Source organism: Aulonocara sp. 'chitande type north' Nkhata Bay, linkage group LG1 (genome assembly GCF_057382095.1).
Source record: "Aulonocara sp. 'chitande type north' Nkhata Bay isolate Kocher_YH1m ecotype deep benthic linkage group LG1, A_spYH_male_GT1.1, whole genome shotgun sequence".
NCBI classification, from domain to species: domain Eukaryota; kingdom Metazoa; phylum Chordata; class Actinopteri; order Cichliformes; family Cichlidae; genus Aulonocara; species Aulonocara sp. 'chitande type north' Nkhata Bay.
In genome coordinates this window covers 37,664,445-37,678,183 of record NC_141344.1, presented here as the reverse complement: position 1 = coordinate 37,678,183, position 13,739 = coordinate 37,664,445, and the positions used below count along the sequence as shown (strand labels likewise).

The 13,739-nt window shown below is 44.3% G+C and overlaps 1 protein-coding gene across 2 annotated transcripts in view; it reads right to left on the bottom strand.

Moving 5' to 3' along the window:
* The window catches only part of drd4b (dopamine receptor D4b), a 26,439-nt gene extending 12,704 nt beyond the window's left edge, over positions 1 to 13,735 (bottom strand). Inside the window, exons 1-3 of one of the 2 annotated variants that reach the window (XM_086295016.1) lie at positions 13,005 to 13,735; positions 11,060 to 11,172; positions 8,838 to 9,430 (exon numbers count right to left, since the gene is read on the bottom strand). In XM_086295016.1, coding sequence (XP_086151142.1) covers positions 8,838 to 9,430; positions 11,060 to 11,172; positions 13,005 to 13,253 — 955 coding nt within the window. In that variant the 5' untranslated portion in view covers positions 13,254 to 13,735. The remainder of the gene's footprint in view (positions 1 to 8,837; positions 9,431 to 11,059; positions 11,173 to 13,004) is intronic. The other variant, XM_086295009.1, reaches the window with a different exon arrangement.
* Between the last annotated feature and the right edge of the window lie 4 nt (positions 13,736 to 13,739).

The window sequence follows — 13,739 nt, the reverse complement described above, 5'->3', positions numbered from 1 at the left end:
ACTCTTTGGTCAAACAGCCCTCACACAGCCTGGAGGTGTGTTTGGGGTCATTGTCCTGTTGAAAAATAAATGATGGGATGCATGTCGCAGTAGGATGCTGTGGTAGCCATGCTGGTTCAATATGCCTTCAATTTTAAATAAATCCCCAACAGTGTCACCAGCAAAGCTCCCCCACACCATCACATCTGCTCCTCCATGTTTCACAGTAGGAACCATCGTTTCCCTTTTCTGTGTCACACAAAGACACGGCAGGTGGAACCAAAGATTTCAAATGTGGATTCATTAGACCAAAGCACAGATTTCCACTGGTCTGATGTCCACTCCTTCTGTTTCTTGGCCCAAACAAATCCCTTCTGCTTGTTTCTTTTTCTTGGTGGTGGTTAAAATGGTGTCTTAACAGGATGCCATGTAGTTTCTTAGCAGCTATTTGCCCATAAAGGAATTATGTAATTTTCCAGACTGACTGAGCTTCAGTTCTTAAAGTAATGATGGATTGTCATTTCTCTTTTCTCAGCTGATTGGTTCTTGCCATAATATGAATTCTAACAGTTGTCAAATAGAGCTGTCAGCTGTGTACCAACCTGACTGCTGCACAACAAAACTAATGGTCCCAACTCCATAAAGAAGGCAAGAAATTCCACAAATGAACCCTGACAGGCACACCTGTGAGGTGAAACCATCTCAGGTGACTAAGTAAGTAAGTAAGTAAAGTTTATTTATATAGCACCCTTCACAGACATATGTCACAAAGTGCTTTACAAGGTAAAAACATAATACAGTCATAAAATACACCATGAAAACCCTGGTCTAATTAAAAGCTTTTTGAAATAAAAATGTCTTTAGCTGCTTTTTGAAGGTCTCCACTGAGTCCAAACCCCGTAGAAATAGGGGAAGTGCATTCCGCAATCTGGGTGCAACAGCTTGGAAAGATCGGTCCCCTCGGGTTTTAAAACGAGTGTGGGGGACCACTAAAAGGGTTTGGTTTGCTGACCTCAGGTTACGAGTGGAGGTATGTGTATGAATCAGATCAGCAATGTAGGGGGTGGGGGGGCTGTCTCTGTAATGCTCTAAAAGTTAAAACTAGAATTTTAAAATGGAACCTGAATCTGATTGGTAGCCAGTGCAGCGACTTTAAAACAGGGGTCATATGAGCACCCTTGTTCGAGCGGGTCAGTAGCCTCGCTGCAGAGTTTTGAACAACCTGTAGGCGGGCTAGCCCTTTCATGTTTTTTTTTTTTTTTTTTTTCTAAATGACATCAGAAACAGCAGTATGCGACATTACGTGATGGCAGAGCTTCAGTTCATCCTTTGTCATTTTTTTTTTTTTTTTTTTTTTTTTTTTTCTAAATAAATAGGACAGGAATGAGAGAAAGAGGGGGAGAGAAAGAAAGAAAACCAAAGGGGAGAAGAGACGGTGAGAAGGGGGGGGAAGAGAGAGAAGAAAAAAAAGAACTCCTGGGTCACCTGTATGGAGAAAAAAAAAAAAACAAACAAAAAAAAACCAAACAGAGGAGACAGCAAACAACAAAGAGCAACATAATAATAGAGAAAACAAAGCACCATCACAATAAACTAGCTAGTCTGGGGAGACAATAGCACTAACTTTGTCAAAAAGAAACTTGGGATTTCTCTTGTTTTTTGTTATGAGTCTAGAAAAATATTCTGATCTAACAGTTCTCACTGTGTCATTTAAGGAGAGCATGAGATCTCGAAGATGGAGCCTGTGTACGTCAAGTTTGGTTTTCTTCCATAGTCGTTCTATTTTGCGGCATATTCTCCTTAAGTTTAAGATAGACTCATTTATCCAAGGGCATGTCTTCTTTTGTAAAGCCGAGCTTGTTTTAATAGGTGCCACTTGATCCAAAATGGATGTGCATTCCCTATTAAAAGACTGAATAAGAACATTTACATCATAACAAGTGGAGACCTGTCAAACATAATGGAGAACCTCTCAGCAGTAGTCTCAGTTATTATGCGTCTATGAGTTTTTAACTTCACAGGCGTCTATTTAGAGCTAAAATTAAGTTCAACAAAGATACAGTTATGATCACTCAAATGTACATCCTCAGCAAACACATTGCCAATGTTGAGGCCAAAGGAAAAAACAAGGTCCAAGGTATGGCCTTTTACATGGGTTGGACCGGAGACATGTTGGACAAAGTTAAAAGACTCGGATATAGATAGAAGTTCAGCTGCAGAGTTAGATGAGGCATCATCAATATGAATGTTAAAATCCCCAAGAATTAAAGCTTTCTCCAGCTTGATAATAGAAGATAAGAAGTCCATAAAATCCTTTAAGAACTCAGTAGCAGGGCCAGGAGGGCGATAGACTAAAACACAATGAAAGATGTTCGTAGAGCCCACCTTAATTGTTTGCGACTCAAAGAAAGAATAGTTTTCAGTTTGCATACCTCTGCAGGTGAAACTGTCCTTAAAGACAACGGCAAGACCTCCACCACGGCGACCTAAATGGGGGGCGCCCAAGTAAGAGCAGTCTGCAGGACGCAGTTCATTTAGGTGAATAAATTCGCCATCCCTCTGCCATGTTTCGGTGAGAAACAGAAAGTCCAGGCTTTTCCTTGTGAAGAGCTCATTCAGAGAGAAGGATTTGTTTGCGATGGAGCGGGCGTTCAAGAGCGCGATCCGATTAAAAGCTGACAGCGCAGGTTTCCCATCAGCTTGTCGGAGTGGAATTGACAGCAAACACCGTGCCCGCACGCGAGGTCTCCAGCAGCGCCACGGAACCGGCGGGGCCAACCACCGGTTGTGCGATGCGGGCTGTGAGGGCGCAGCGGTGGGGAGATAATCGGCAAAATCCAGAGCATCAGATGGGCAGGATCCACGCTGTAGTGGCTGCAAGTACGTGTTTCCAATCAAATCCGGAAGGGTAACTGGCAGCAGAAACCGGGGACGCCTCCAGACGAGTCGGGAAATCTCCGATCTGTAGTCTCGTCTGATGTGTACCTGGATGCCAGCCCTACAGCCTCTTTTCCTCGATTTCTTCTTGGAATTGCTTAGGGCATGTTTCGCAGGTAGCAAGAAGTAATCCAGTGAGGTGGAAGAGTGCACAAATGGTGGGGGAAAAGTTTTTCTATAACTGTCCCAGTAATCATAAAGACGTTCCATAGAGTCTTTGATGTGGAGCAAGGAAGAACGGTCGTAAATCACAGCAGCATAGCTCCATATATTATACGTCAGGGCTGATATAAAAGCATAAAATACAACACAGCATAGGCAGGTAGACGGCAAGCCGAGCAAAGGCGCCATCTTCCTGTCACAGTCCTGTCACAGTCGTCACGCATGAAGCTCACTGAAAGAAGGCCGAGGGTTTGCAGAGCTGTCACTAAAGGGTGGCCACAGCATGTCTTTATCCTGTCTTCCTTCTCTCACCCCAACCAATCACAGCAGATGGCCCCGCCCCTCCCTGAGCCTGGTTCTGTCGGAGGTTTCTTCCTGTTAAAAGGGAGTTTTTCCTTCCCACTGTCGCCAAAGTGCTTGCTCATAGGGGGTCATATGATCGTTGGGTTTTTCTCTGTATCTATTATTGTAGGGTCTGCCTTACAATATAAAGCACCTTGAGGCAACTGTTGTGATTTGGTGCTGTATAAATAAAACTGAATTGAATTGAATTAAAGCGCTATCAGGAATCTGAAATATAGAGTTATGAATCTTTTTTTTCTTTGCTACAAAAAACCCAAAAACAAATTCCGCCACTCTGAACGTCTCCGTGTGGTCAACAGCAGACACACATTATGCCCCTATCGTGGTCTAAATCAATCAGAGACAGTCAGGGGCGGGGCCTCTCTGATTGGCCGTGGTCCAGATATTCCCGTAGTGCTTCGTGTGTACATTTGATTTGGATAGAGAGGTGAGTAGCTTGAATAAAGCGATATCGATTCATTAAATCCTGAATTGACATTTAAATATAAACTTATTTTGCCAGAAACGCCAGAATTTCAGGTTAAAGCTCATAAAACTATTTCAACAACCACCAAACAGTAAATGAGAGCAGGTACACGGACTCCACACAAAGACGTAAACGCAGAGCAGACCCCACGCAACAGAATCAGCTTTCTCTTTCTCGGCTTTCTCACCCGACGGCCCGTAGACAGACAAGCCGTCGGGGCTGAAAGCCGACAGCTCACCGATTCTGATGCATCGGGTCCGCGCTGTGTTTACGTCTTTTTTGCGCTAGAGTCTGAGCTGCAGGTTTTGTCTCTCTCCAACCAAAATTCACTGAACCAGCAGCAAAAGAAGATCAAACTACGCTTCACATTTGATAAACATCGTCATGAATTCACTCTGACTTTTGCTGTTTTGCTTCCACCACGATAAAATCACACTTCATGCACAGCGCTCTCTCTCTCTCTCTCTCTCTCTCTCTCTCTCTCTCAAATTGGGGTGATCGTGGCTCAAGAGTTGGGAGTTCGTCTTGTAATCGGAAGGTTGCCGGTTCGAGCCCTGGCTTGGACAGTCTCGGTCGTTGTGTCCTTGGGCAAGACACTTCACCCGTTGCCTACTGGTGGTGGTCAGAGGGCCCGGTGGCGCCAGTGTCCGGCAGCCTCGCCTCTGTCAGTGCGCCCCAGGGTGGCTGTGGCTACAATGTAGCTTGCCATCACCAGTGTGTGAATGTGTGCGTGAATGGGTGGATGACTGGATATGTAAAGCGCTTTGGGGTCCTTAGGGACTAGTAAAGCGCTATATAAATACAGGCCATTTACCATTCAAATCTCTGTTTTCTGCATTATTCATTCGCTTATTACCCATCAGTCTACTGTTGTTTACAGCGCTGTCGGCCGCTGTCTTTTTTTATTTTTTTTAATCTTTTTACTTAAATGACCTCGGACAGGAATTTAAACATTTTAAAATTATGCAAAATGCAGAATTTTTTAAGGTTATCTGCTATAAAAAGCCAGGCCAGGAAAATCTGCTTCATGTTTTTCTGAGTTTTATTCTCAGTTACTTTGACACAAAGGCCTCTGCTGTGATGCTCACATCTCTGATAAAGTCTCACAAGTGTCAGTACTGATAAATGATCAGAATTATAATATTTCTGACTGTCTGAGGCAAAGTTGAATCAAATCGGGACTTTGTGAATTGGAATCGAATGGATTATAGAAATCAGTGATGATACCCAGCCCTAGCCTAAGAAAAGGTGCACCAGTGCAACCGTGGCAAAAAGTTAGTCTAGAGCCCTGTGAGTGTGTATATATATAAATATATACATGGAGAGAGAGAGAGAGAGAGAGAGAGAGAGAGAGATACTGATAATGACTGACATTTGGATAATGAGTAGTATTGTAGCTTCCAAATCTGACTCCCCCACACATCCCTTTCTGGGTCAGGTTGACCTGCCGTTAGTCCTGTAGTGTCTGTGTGTGTGTGTGTGTGTGTGTGTGTGTGTGTGTGTGTGTGTGTGGCAGGTGTATTGGAACCAGAGCTTTAGCAGCTGCAGCTTACTCAGTCATCAAGCCCTTTAAATACCCGGCTCTGCCACTTCCACTCAGCCTGACTGTAGACTTGGCTAACTGTCAGTGTCTATATGCGTCACACCAAACCTAGACCAGGCAAGTCTTCTTTTGTCATAAATGTGCATCCCCCACTTTCCTCTCATTAAACGGCCATCCCACAGCTCTTTGCTCATTGAACCATAACAACGCAGCAGCCTCCCAGTGTGTATATTCTGCTAGTCTATTAAACGCCTGCTCTATTCTACCAAACTAGTTACTCATCCATAGCTCCAGCTGTCCATATGCCAGGCTAAACTCGTCTCCAGCTAGCTCTCAGTCAACAACAAGCTCCCAAAACCAAAATTCCCTTGTTTTTCCTGCTTTTTCTTACAGTTGTCCAATCTTTTAGTGGTCTGTGTAACAGCTACCACTTGTCTGTACAGAAAACCTACAGTGATAGTGACAAAGTCAGCAGCTGGCCACAAGTATTAAATATGGTCACAATCTTTGTTTCTGTTCCTCAGGTGTTGGGTTAAGTAATGGTTTGAAAAGGGCATTTACCTACAAATGTGACGCCCCCGTGGCACTGATATTAGTAGTCAGCACTGCTGCCTCACAGCAAGAAAGTCTTGGGTTGAAATCTGTTGCTCATCCGACCCTTTGGTGTGGAGTGTGAATGGTTCTGTGTCATTCTGTGACAGACCAGTGACCTCCACAGGTGAAGCACACACACACACACACACACACACACACACACACACACACACACAAAAGATCAAATTCACTGTAAGATGGCCCGTAAGGATTTGCCACGGAGGAAAAACTAAAGAGAAGAGAGATGGTTTTCTTTGCCGCCACAGAGTGAGTAATGGTTTCAGCCTGACCACAGGACATTCTTTCAGAGTTAATTTAATATGTAAAAAATGTGATACACTGTGATACACTATTAAAGGTTTCTGTTAGGTTCACTCTCACAATATGCATTTATAACAAACCAAAGGACTGAATGACTGAAATGTGATTATGCACTCAACTGTATGATATGTGCATAGTCTACATAGATATGTCTGTGAAGGTTCTCAGTCATCCAGGTCATCGTAGTCAAAGGAGCTTGCAAAGAAAAGCGTCTGGACTTCTTTAAGTTGCTTGAAGACGTTTCACCTCTCATCCGAGAAGCTTCTTCAGTTCTAAGGTCAAATGGTGGAGAGTCCCAGATATAAACCTAGTGGGAGTTTCCCCCCACAGAGGGACAAAAGGACCCCCTGATGATCCTCTAATCGCCTGAGCCAAGGTGTGAAACTGGGTGTGGGTCCCAATCAGCCAGAGTTGTTTCGAAAATGTGTTGGCTTGATTGTCAGCAATGAAGAGTTTGTAAACATCTGGTTTCAACTGTATATTTGATGATGTTGGTGTTTGAGAGAGAGAGAGAGAGAGAGAGAGAGAGAGAGAGAGAGAGAGAGAGGAACAGAGAGAGAGAGAGAGGAACAGAGAGAGAGAGAGAGCGAGAGAGAGAGGAACAGAGAGGGAGAGAGAGAGAGAGAGAGAGGAACAGAGAGAGGGAAAGAGAGAGAGGAACAGAGAGGGAGAGAGAGCGAGAGACAGAGGAACAGAGAGAGAGAGAGAGCGAGAGAGAGAGGAACAGAGAGAGAGAGAGCGAGAGAGAGAGGAACAGAGAGAGAGAGGGAGAGAGAGAGGAACAGAGAGAGAGAGGGAGAGAGAGAGGAACAGAGAGAGCGAGAGAGAGGAACAGAGAGAGAGAGAGAGGAACAGAGAGGGAGAGAGAGCGAGAGAGAGAGAGAGAGGAACAGAGAGAGCGAGAGAGAGAGAGAGAGAGAGGAACAGAGAGAGAGAGAGAGAGAGAGAGAGAGGAACAGAGAGAGCGAGAGAGAGAGAGGGAGAGAGAGAGGAACAGAGAGAGCGAGAGAGAGAGAGAGAGAGAGAGAGAGGAACAGAGAGAGCGAGAGAGAGAGAGAGAGAGAGAGAGGAACAGAGAGAGCGAGAGAGAGAGAGAGAGAGAGAGAGGAACAGAGAGGGAGAGAGAGCGAGAGACAGAGGAACAGAGAGAGAGAGAGAGCGAGAGAGAGAGGAACAGAGAGAGAGAGGGAGAGAGAGAGGAACAGAGAGAGCGAGAGAGAGAGAGAGAGAGAGAGAGGAACAGAGAGAGCGAGAGAGAGAGAGAGAGAGAGAGAGAGAGGAACAGAGAGAGCGAGAGAGAGAGAGAGAGAGAGAGAGAGGAACAGAGAGAGCGAGAGAGGAACAGAGAGAGCGAGAGAGAGAGAGAGAGAGAGAGAGGAACAGAGAGAGCGAGAGAGAGAGAGAGAGGAACAGAGAGAGAGAGAGAGGAACAGAGAGAGAGAGAGGAACAGAGAGAGCGAGAGAGGAACAGAGAGAGCGAGAGAGAGAGAGAGAGAGAGAGAGGAACAGAGAGAGCGAGAGAGAGAGAGAGAGGAACAGAGAGAGAGAGAGAGGAACAGAGAGAGAGAGAGAGGAACATCTAGATTGTTGGCCTGTAAGTCTAGATTCTGCTATGCAGGTGTGTCACTGGTTTATAATCTGTGACAGAATTGCACAATACAAGCTTCTTTGTGTAACCAAAATGAGAAGAAACAGCAGTTTTCTGTGTTTCAGTATCTTTGTCCAACAAGCTGTAACTGAGTAACTATGGAAGCTCAGCCACATAATAGGAAAAGATCCATGTTATTGGAAGAGATACATAAAAATATAAACCAAGCCCTGGACGGGCTTTCGTTTGTTCAACAGCAACATTCAGCTAACATTATTTATATTAGATTAGAAAGATTATAAAACCTAGTTCACTGTTACACTTGTATTAAAGGTCATACTCCCCATGAGAAAGTGTCCTAAATCAGTTTTAACTTGATTTCATTTATAGTTGAGGCTTTTCGGCTTACACCAGAATTATGTCAGCTTCATTTGCAGCCTCTGAGGTTGCAGCACAGCTCGTGCGTGCTTGGACGGAGGCATCATAAGAGAACTGTGACACGCTGCTTTCTGCTTTTCCCAAAACATTTCTGATGCCAGCTGACCAACAGGAAATGAGCTCAGGAAACTCTGATTCGTCTCCCTTTTTAGCGATCACAACACAAACCTCCTGTCGACTCGAATCATTGATGTGAATGATTGAACGGATGAATGAACGTAAACCGAGCGACAGCGAAAAGCCTGCTAGAAATAACAGGAACACTTAGGTCAACGTGTTTCGACAGCAGGCAGAGGAGCTACAGATCAAATCCTACAGTGCAGGTTATCACAGCAGCGCTGCTTCTGTCAACTGTCCACCCAGAGTTGTAAAACACTGATTTGGACTAAAGCTTGGTAACACTAACGGTCCTCGGGTGCTGCTGGCTCACCAATAAAGGCACTCACCTACTACGACAGGCAGGACCTTCATAGCTTTCCTCTCCCTGCTGTTGAGCTTGGCTCTCGTCTTCATTTGCTGCTGGCTGAAGGTCAGCGTAGGCACCGAGTTCTCTCTGTACTGCCGTGGATAAGGAATCTCCTGTTGTATGTAGTCGCCAGAATCATCCATGCGAGACTGGGCTAGATCTCTCTCAATAATCCTGGGCAGAGGCATGGGCAGAGGTCCAGGGATGGTGCCCGGCACTGGGGCGAGGGTCGTGGTGATGGCGGCGTGCTGCAGCTTCCTGCAGGCCTCGATGCTGCTTCGTAGTTTGGCCTTACGGGTCTCCTCCCAGCGACGCAGCCCGCGGAAAACCCCAAAGTAGAGCAGGACCATGATGGGGCAAGGAATGAAGAAGGAGCAGACTGAGGAATACACCACATAGTTGTTGTCCTCCAATTTACACTCTGTGGGATCACGGTTAGGTACGTTGTTGATGCCAAATATGACAGGCGAGGCCACTGCTAAGGCCAGCAGCCAGGTGGCAGATAGCAGGATGATCTGACGATGGTCCACATGTTTGCGGTTGTAGTTTAGTGGAATGGACACGGCAATAAACCTGCAGAAAGAAAGAAGCGTTCACAAGGATATGTTTAACATCATGATCTCAAGCGCTTGGAAGCATTTTGGTTTCCATTCGTAGTCTATGTGTAGTCCAAATTTGATTGTCTAATCATTTTTAGTAAAGCTATCATTAAATACATTAAATACTGGTAAATAGTCTTTTGGTAAGTAAAAGAAGTAAAATAATCTAAACTTTGTCCTAGGAAACATTTAGCTTTTGTCCACTTCTGACAGGAAGTCTCAGCCTGGTTCACAACACTGGAAAAAACTGTTATTCTTACAGTAACACAGCTGTTCAGAGTTTATATTGCATGATTTTCATTTCAGTATTTCCTGTTACTTCAAATGTATAAGGTTAAAAATGTAAATTTCAGTGTCAAAGCTGAATTATTCTGAGTTACAAAAATAATTCTCTGTCCTCGTGTCACTGAGCAAAGACTCCGGAGACTAATTCAGTCATAGTTACTGTCAAGTTATACTTTTTACCTTGATCGATCACGCTGGGTACGTAAGCGTTGTTTGGAGGTTTTAAATAAAAAGATAGACCTGGGAGCTTTGACAGTCATTTGTAAAGTGGACTCAGTCTATTAAAGGCTTTGGATGACTGTCTGCTGACATTTAGACAAACACAGGGACAAAATTTTTAGCCCCTCTATGAAAATTTCATTTAAAAAAATTGATGTTAAACAGAGTAAGGTTTTCACGCAGCTTTTCCTCTGGCCTATCCGAGCAGTCTTAGGGTGTGAGGCACCCTGGACAGGTCGCCAGTCTGTCGCAGGACTAACACAGATAACTATTTAACCTAACCCCACTAACTGCATGTCTTTGGACTGTGGGAGACGTGGGAGTACCGGGGGACAACATGCAAACTCCACACAGAAGGACCCCGGCCTGATGGTGATCCTGAACTCAGGATGACTTTACTCACTGGCTGCAGTGCTCAAGAGTAATATTTTGTGGTGGCTGTGCCTTTGAGAGAATTCAAAAAACTATTTTGATTCATTACAACCTCCCATGGCGCAACATTGATTTAACTTGGCAAACGAATATATCCGTCCTAAGCAGCTATATTTTCTGTCATTTTATTTTAGCTGTAATGATTTATAGTAAATCAGGCTTTTTGAAAAGCTGCAGTGACCTTGGACCTTTTCATGCTCTCCCGTAAATGATGAGTTCTCTTCCAAATCACCAAAGTTGCAAAGTTAAAGCTACAACAGCCATATTAATGGTTAATTCACCAGACTGAAATAACCTGACATTGGCCTTTAAAAATAGAGAAATTTCAGTTTAGTGTGGATGTGGTGATACAGAAAGTCCACGAAACATTTGTTTTAATGCTTGTTTTTAACTTGAATTTCAGTTTGGAACTTAATTATTTTATAGGAAACAAAATGTGAGGAGTATATCTGGATTACACTGTTATCTGAATGAAATAACTATATGATGAAATTCCCTTTTTAATATTACGTTTTCTTCTTTGTAGCAAGTATTTGTGTCCAGAACAGCTGAAGGATTAATCATAGTATCTGCTGTGTTTTTGTTAGTTTTCACCTTTCAGACTCATCTTCATCGAATGCCTTTGACAGTAAAAGGAAGCATGTAGGAGCAACGTAAAGAGGTATACCTGTCCACACTGATAGCACAGAGGTTAAATATTGATGCGGTGCACAGCATCACATCCATGGTCATCAGGCCATCACACATCAGCATGTTTAAGGACCAGACTCCACCCTGAAACTGCACACACATAAACAAACACAAAAACACACAAACCTTGAGTCAAAAGAAACTCACTGCAAATATTCCCAATCCTCTTGTCTTAGTGCCACAAACGTTCCTGCATGAAGCATGACTCTGTCCCCTGACTTCTTCAGCAAGCACAGTAGGCGTTAACTTTCAGACAGACTTTCTAATCCAGTGACTGTATGTGGACAAAGCACTGGTGTGAAGATTAACTGGCTGTGACCACTGGCACAGATAACAAGATCTCAAATGCAGCTAGTTAAGGAGGATTTAAGGGGAAGCCTCAGCAGGGCGTCTCTATTATATTTAGACAGGCAGGCATGCAGGCAGGTGGCTCCTGATACTGAAGGCAAGGCTACATCCTGGTCTTTTGCCTGCAGATGTTGTGAATTATGGGTCGTACCTTTTCTCAACACCAGAATAAAGCTCCCACTGTCTCCCCTCGGTCTTTATTTATCCTGATGAAAGACGAACAGCCGTCTCTGTTTTATGATGCTCTTTTTCTGATGAGTATAATTAGCTACCTCGCTAAGTCACAACAATCTGAGTGTTAATCCTCCAGAATTGTTATAATTAATAAACACCTGAATTCAAGACAACAGCTTTCTGTCCACTAGTACTTTAGGGCTCACACATTATTAGAAACTGAAGCGTCACATTTTGCATCTTTTTGCAGTCCTTTTGCCATTTTCTTTTGGTAATCATTTTACCGATATGTGCTGATTTTGTCACTCTGCGGTTTCTTTTGTATCTCTGTTTGCATCTTTGTTATTTTGCATCTGCGTGCATCTGCGTGCGATTGTGGCTCAAGAGTTGGGAGTTCACCTTGTAATTGGAAGGTTGCCGGTTCAAGCCCCGGCTTGGACAGTCTCGGTCGTTGTGTCCTTGGGCAAGACACTTCACCCGTTGCCTACTGGTGGTGGTCAGAGGGCCCGGTGGCGCCAGTGTCCGGCAGCCTCGCCTCTGTCAGTGCGCCCCAGGGTGGCTGTGGCTACAATGTAGCTGCCATCACCAGTGTGTGAATGTGTGGATGACTGGATATGTAAAGTGCTTTGGGGTCCTTAGGGACTAGTAAGCGCTGTATAAATGCAGGCCATTTACCATATATTTGGAGTTGTTATTTTCTGTGTTTCCATGCTCTTTTCTTTAACCTCCTGACATCCACATATGTGGACATCACATTTTGGGCTGTCTAGACCAAAATACTAAATTTTGCTCTACAAGGGCCTGATGTCCACTAACGGGGACGTTTTACTGACACTGTTCTATTGAAATTTAAAACCGATGTCCTCATATGTGGCTCTCATTTTTCTCAGAAACAAAAATCAGGTAAAATAACAAAAAAAATTCTTTGTTTTTACATTCATCAGGTCCCAATCAGCCCAAATAGCAAAGAGAAATTAAAAATGCATGCTGTGGAAGAGTTCGGGTCTTATGAGGTTAAGGGTATTTTAGACGGGTTTGGAGTCTAAAGTTTGCATTTTACTGTTTTTTGTAGCAAGCATGTGTTTTTTCCCCCAGTTTTGCTATTTTTGCACAGTGGTTTGTACGTCTTGGTTACGTCTATTACGTCTATAGTCTCCAGGCCTTTAAAGTTCTTATGGGCACCTTGGATTTTGTGAAGTCTTGAAGCCACACTGTGCGGCCTTCAGTCTTTATATATTTTTCATTTCCTCTTGGTTAATGTTGCATCTGAACTGCAGGAGATGTAGAGATACCTGCTTATCTTCTGTCTGACGCCTTCTTCGAGTCACAGTCAGACTCATCTGCACGCATGCTGTACTAAATGCTGACCTGATAAGACTGTTGGGTAATACGGCTCTTACCTCTGCGTAAACGAAGAGAGGGAGAACCAGCACCGCCAGCAGCAGGTCTGCAAATGCCAGACTCACTATAAAGTAGTTTGTAGTGGTTTTTAAAGCTTTCTCCAAGTAAACGCTTATACACACGAGCACATTTCCACAGGTGACGACGATGATCAAGAAAATCCCGAAAATGAGAGCTGGGAAGTTTAAATGTGTGACGGCGGCCGCCGGCAGGGTGTCGTTGTTAAAATCCGTGAAGTTGTCCGACATGGTCGCCGGTGTTGCACCGTGCGCCGCAGACTGACGGGCTCCTTGTCCTACGAAGAGTTTCCTCCAGGGTAGTTTTCATCTATAAGCCGTTAAGGAAAGCAGAAGGTTTCCAGATGAAGTCGGGCTAAGTTGTTCTCCGTGGACGCGCATCCACGGCGCCCAGTGTGCGCACTGAAACCGATGCGCAAAGCCACACCGCTCGATGTAACCACGTTACCAGCCCTTAGGAACCCTTTCTTCAAATTTGACCGGCTGTCAAATGTGGATTCTCTGATAATTGCTCGCTACTGAAGGGGTAGCTGTGCAAAGTGGACGAATCAGAAGGCAACGGCTTAACCGGATAAATCTGCTTATGTGTTAACAGCCTCAGCAGGTTGGCAAATCAGGTTCGACCGAGACAGCAAACAGTGTGGAAATCAGCTGTTCCTCACATATGTAGACTTCTTACACTAAACTGCAGCTCTGAATATCAGTACATGGGAAAGA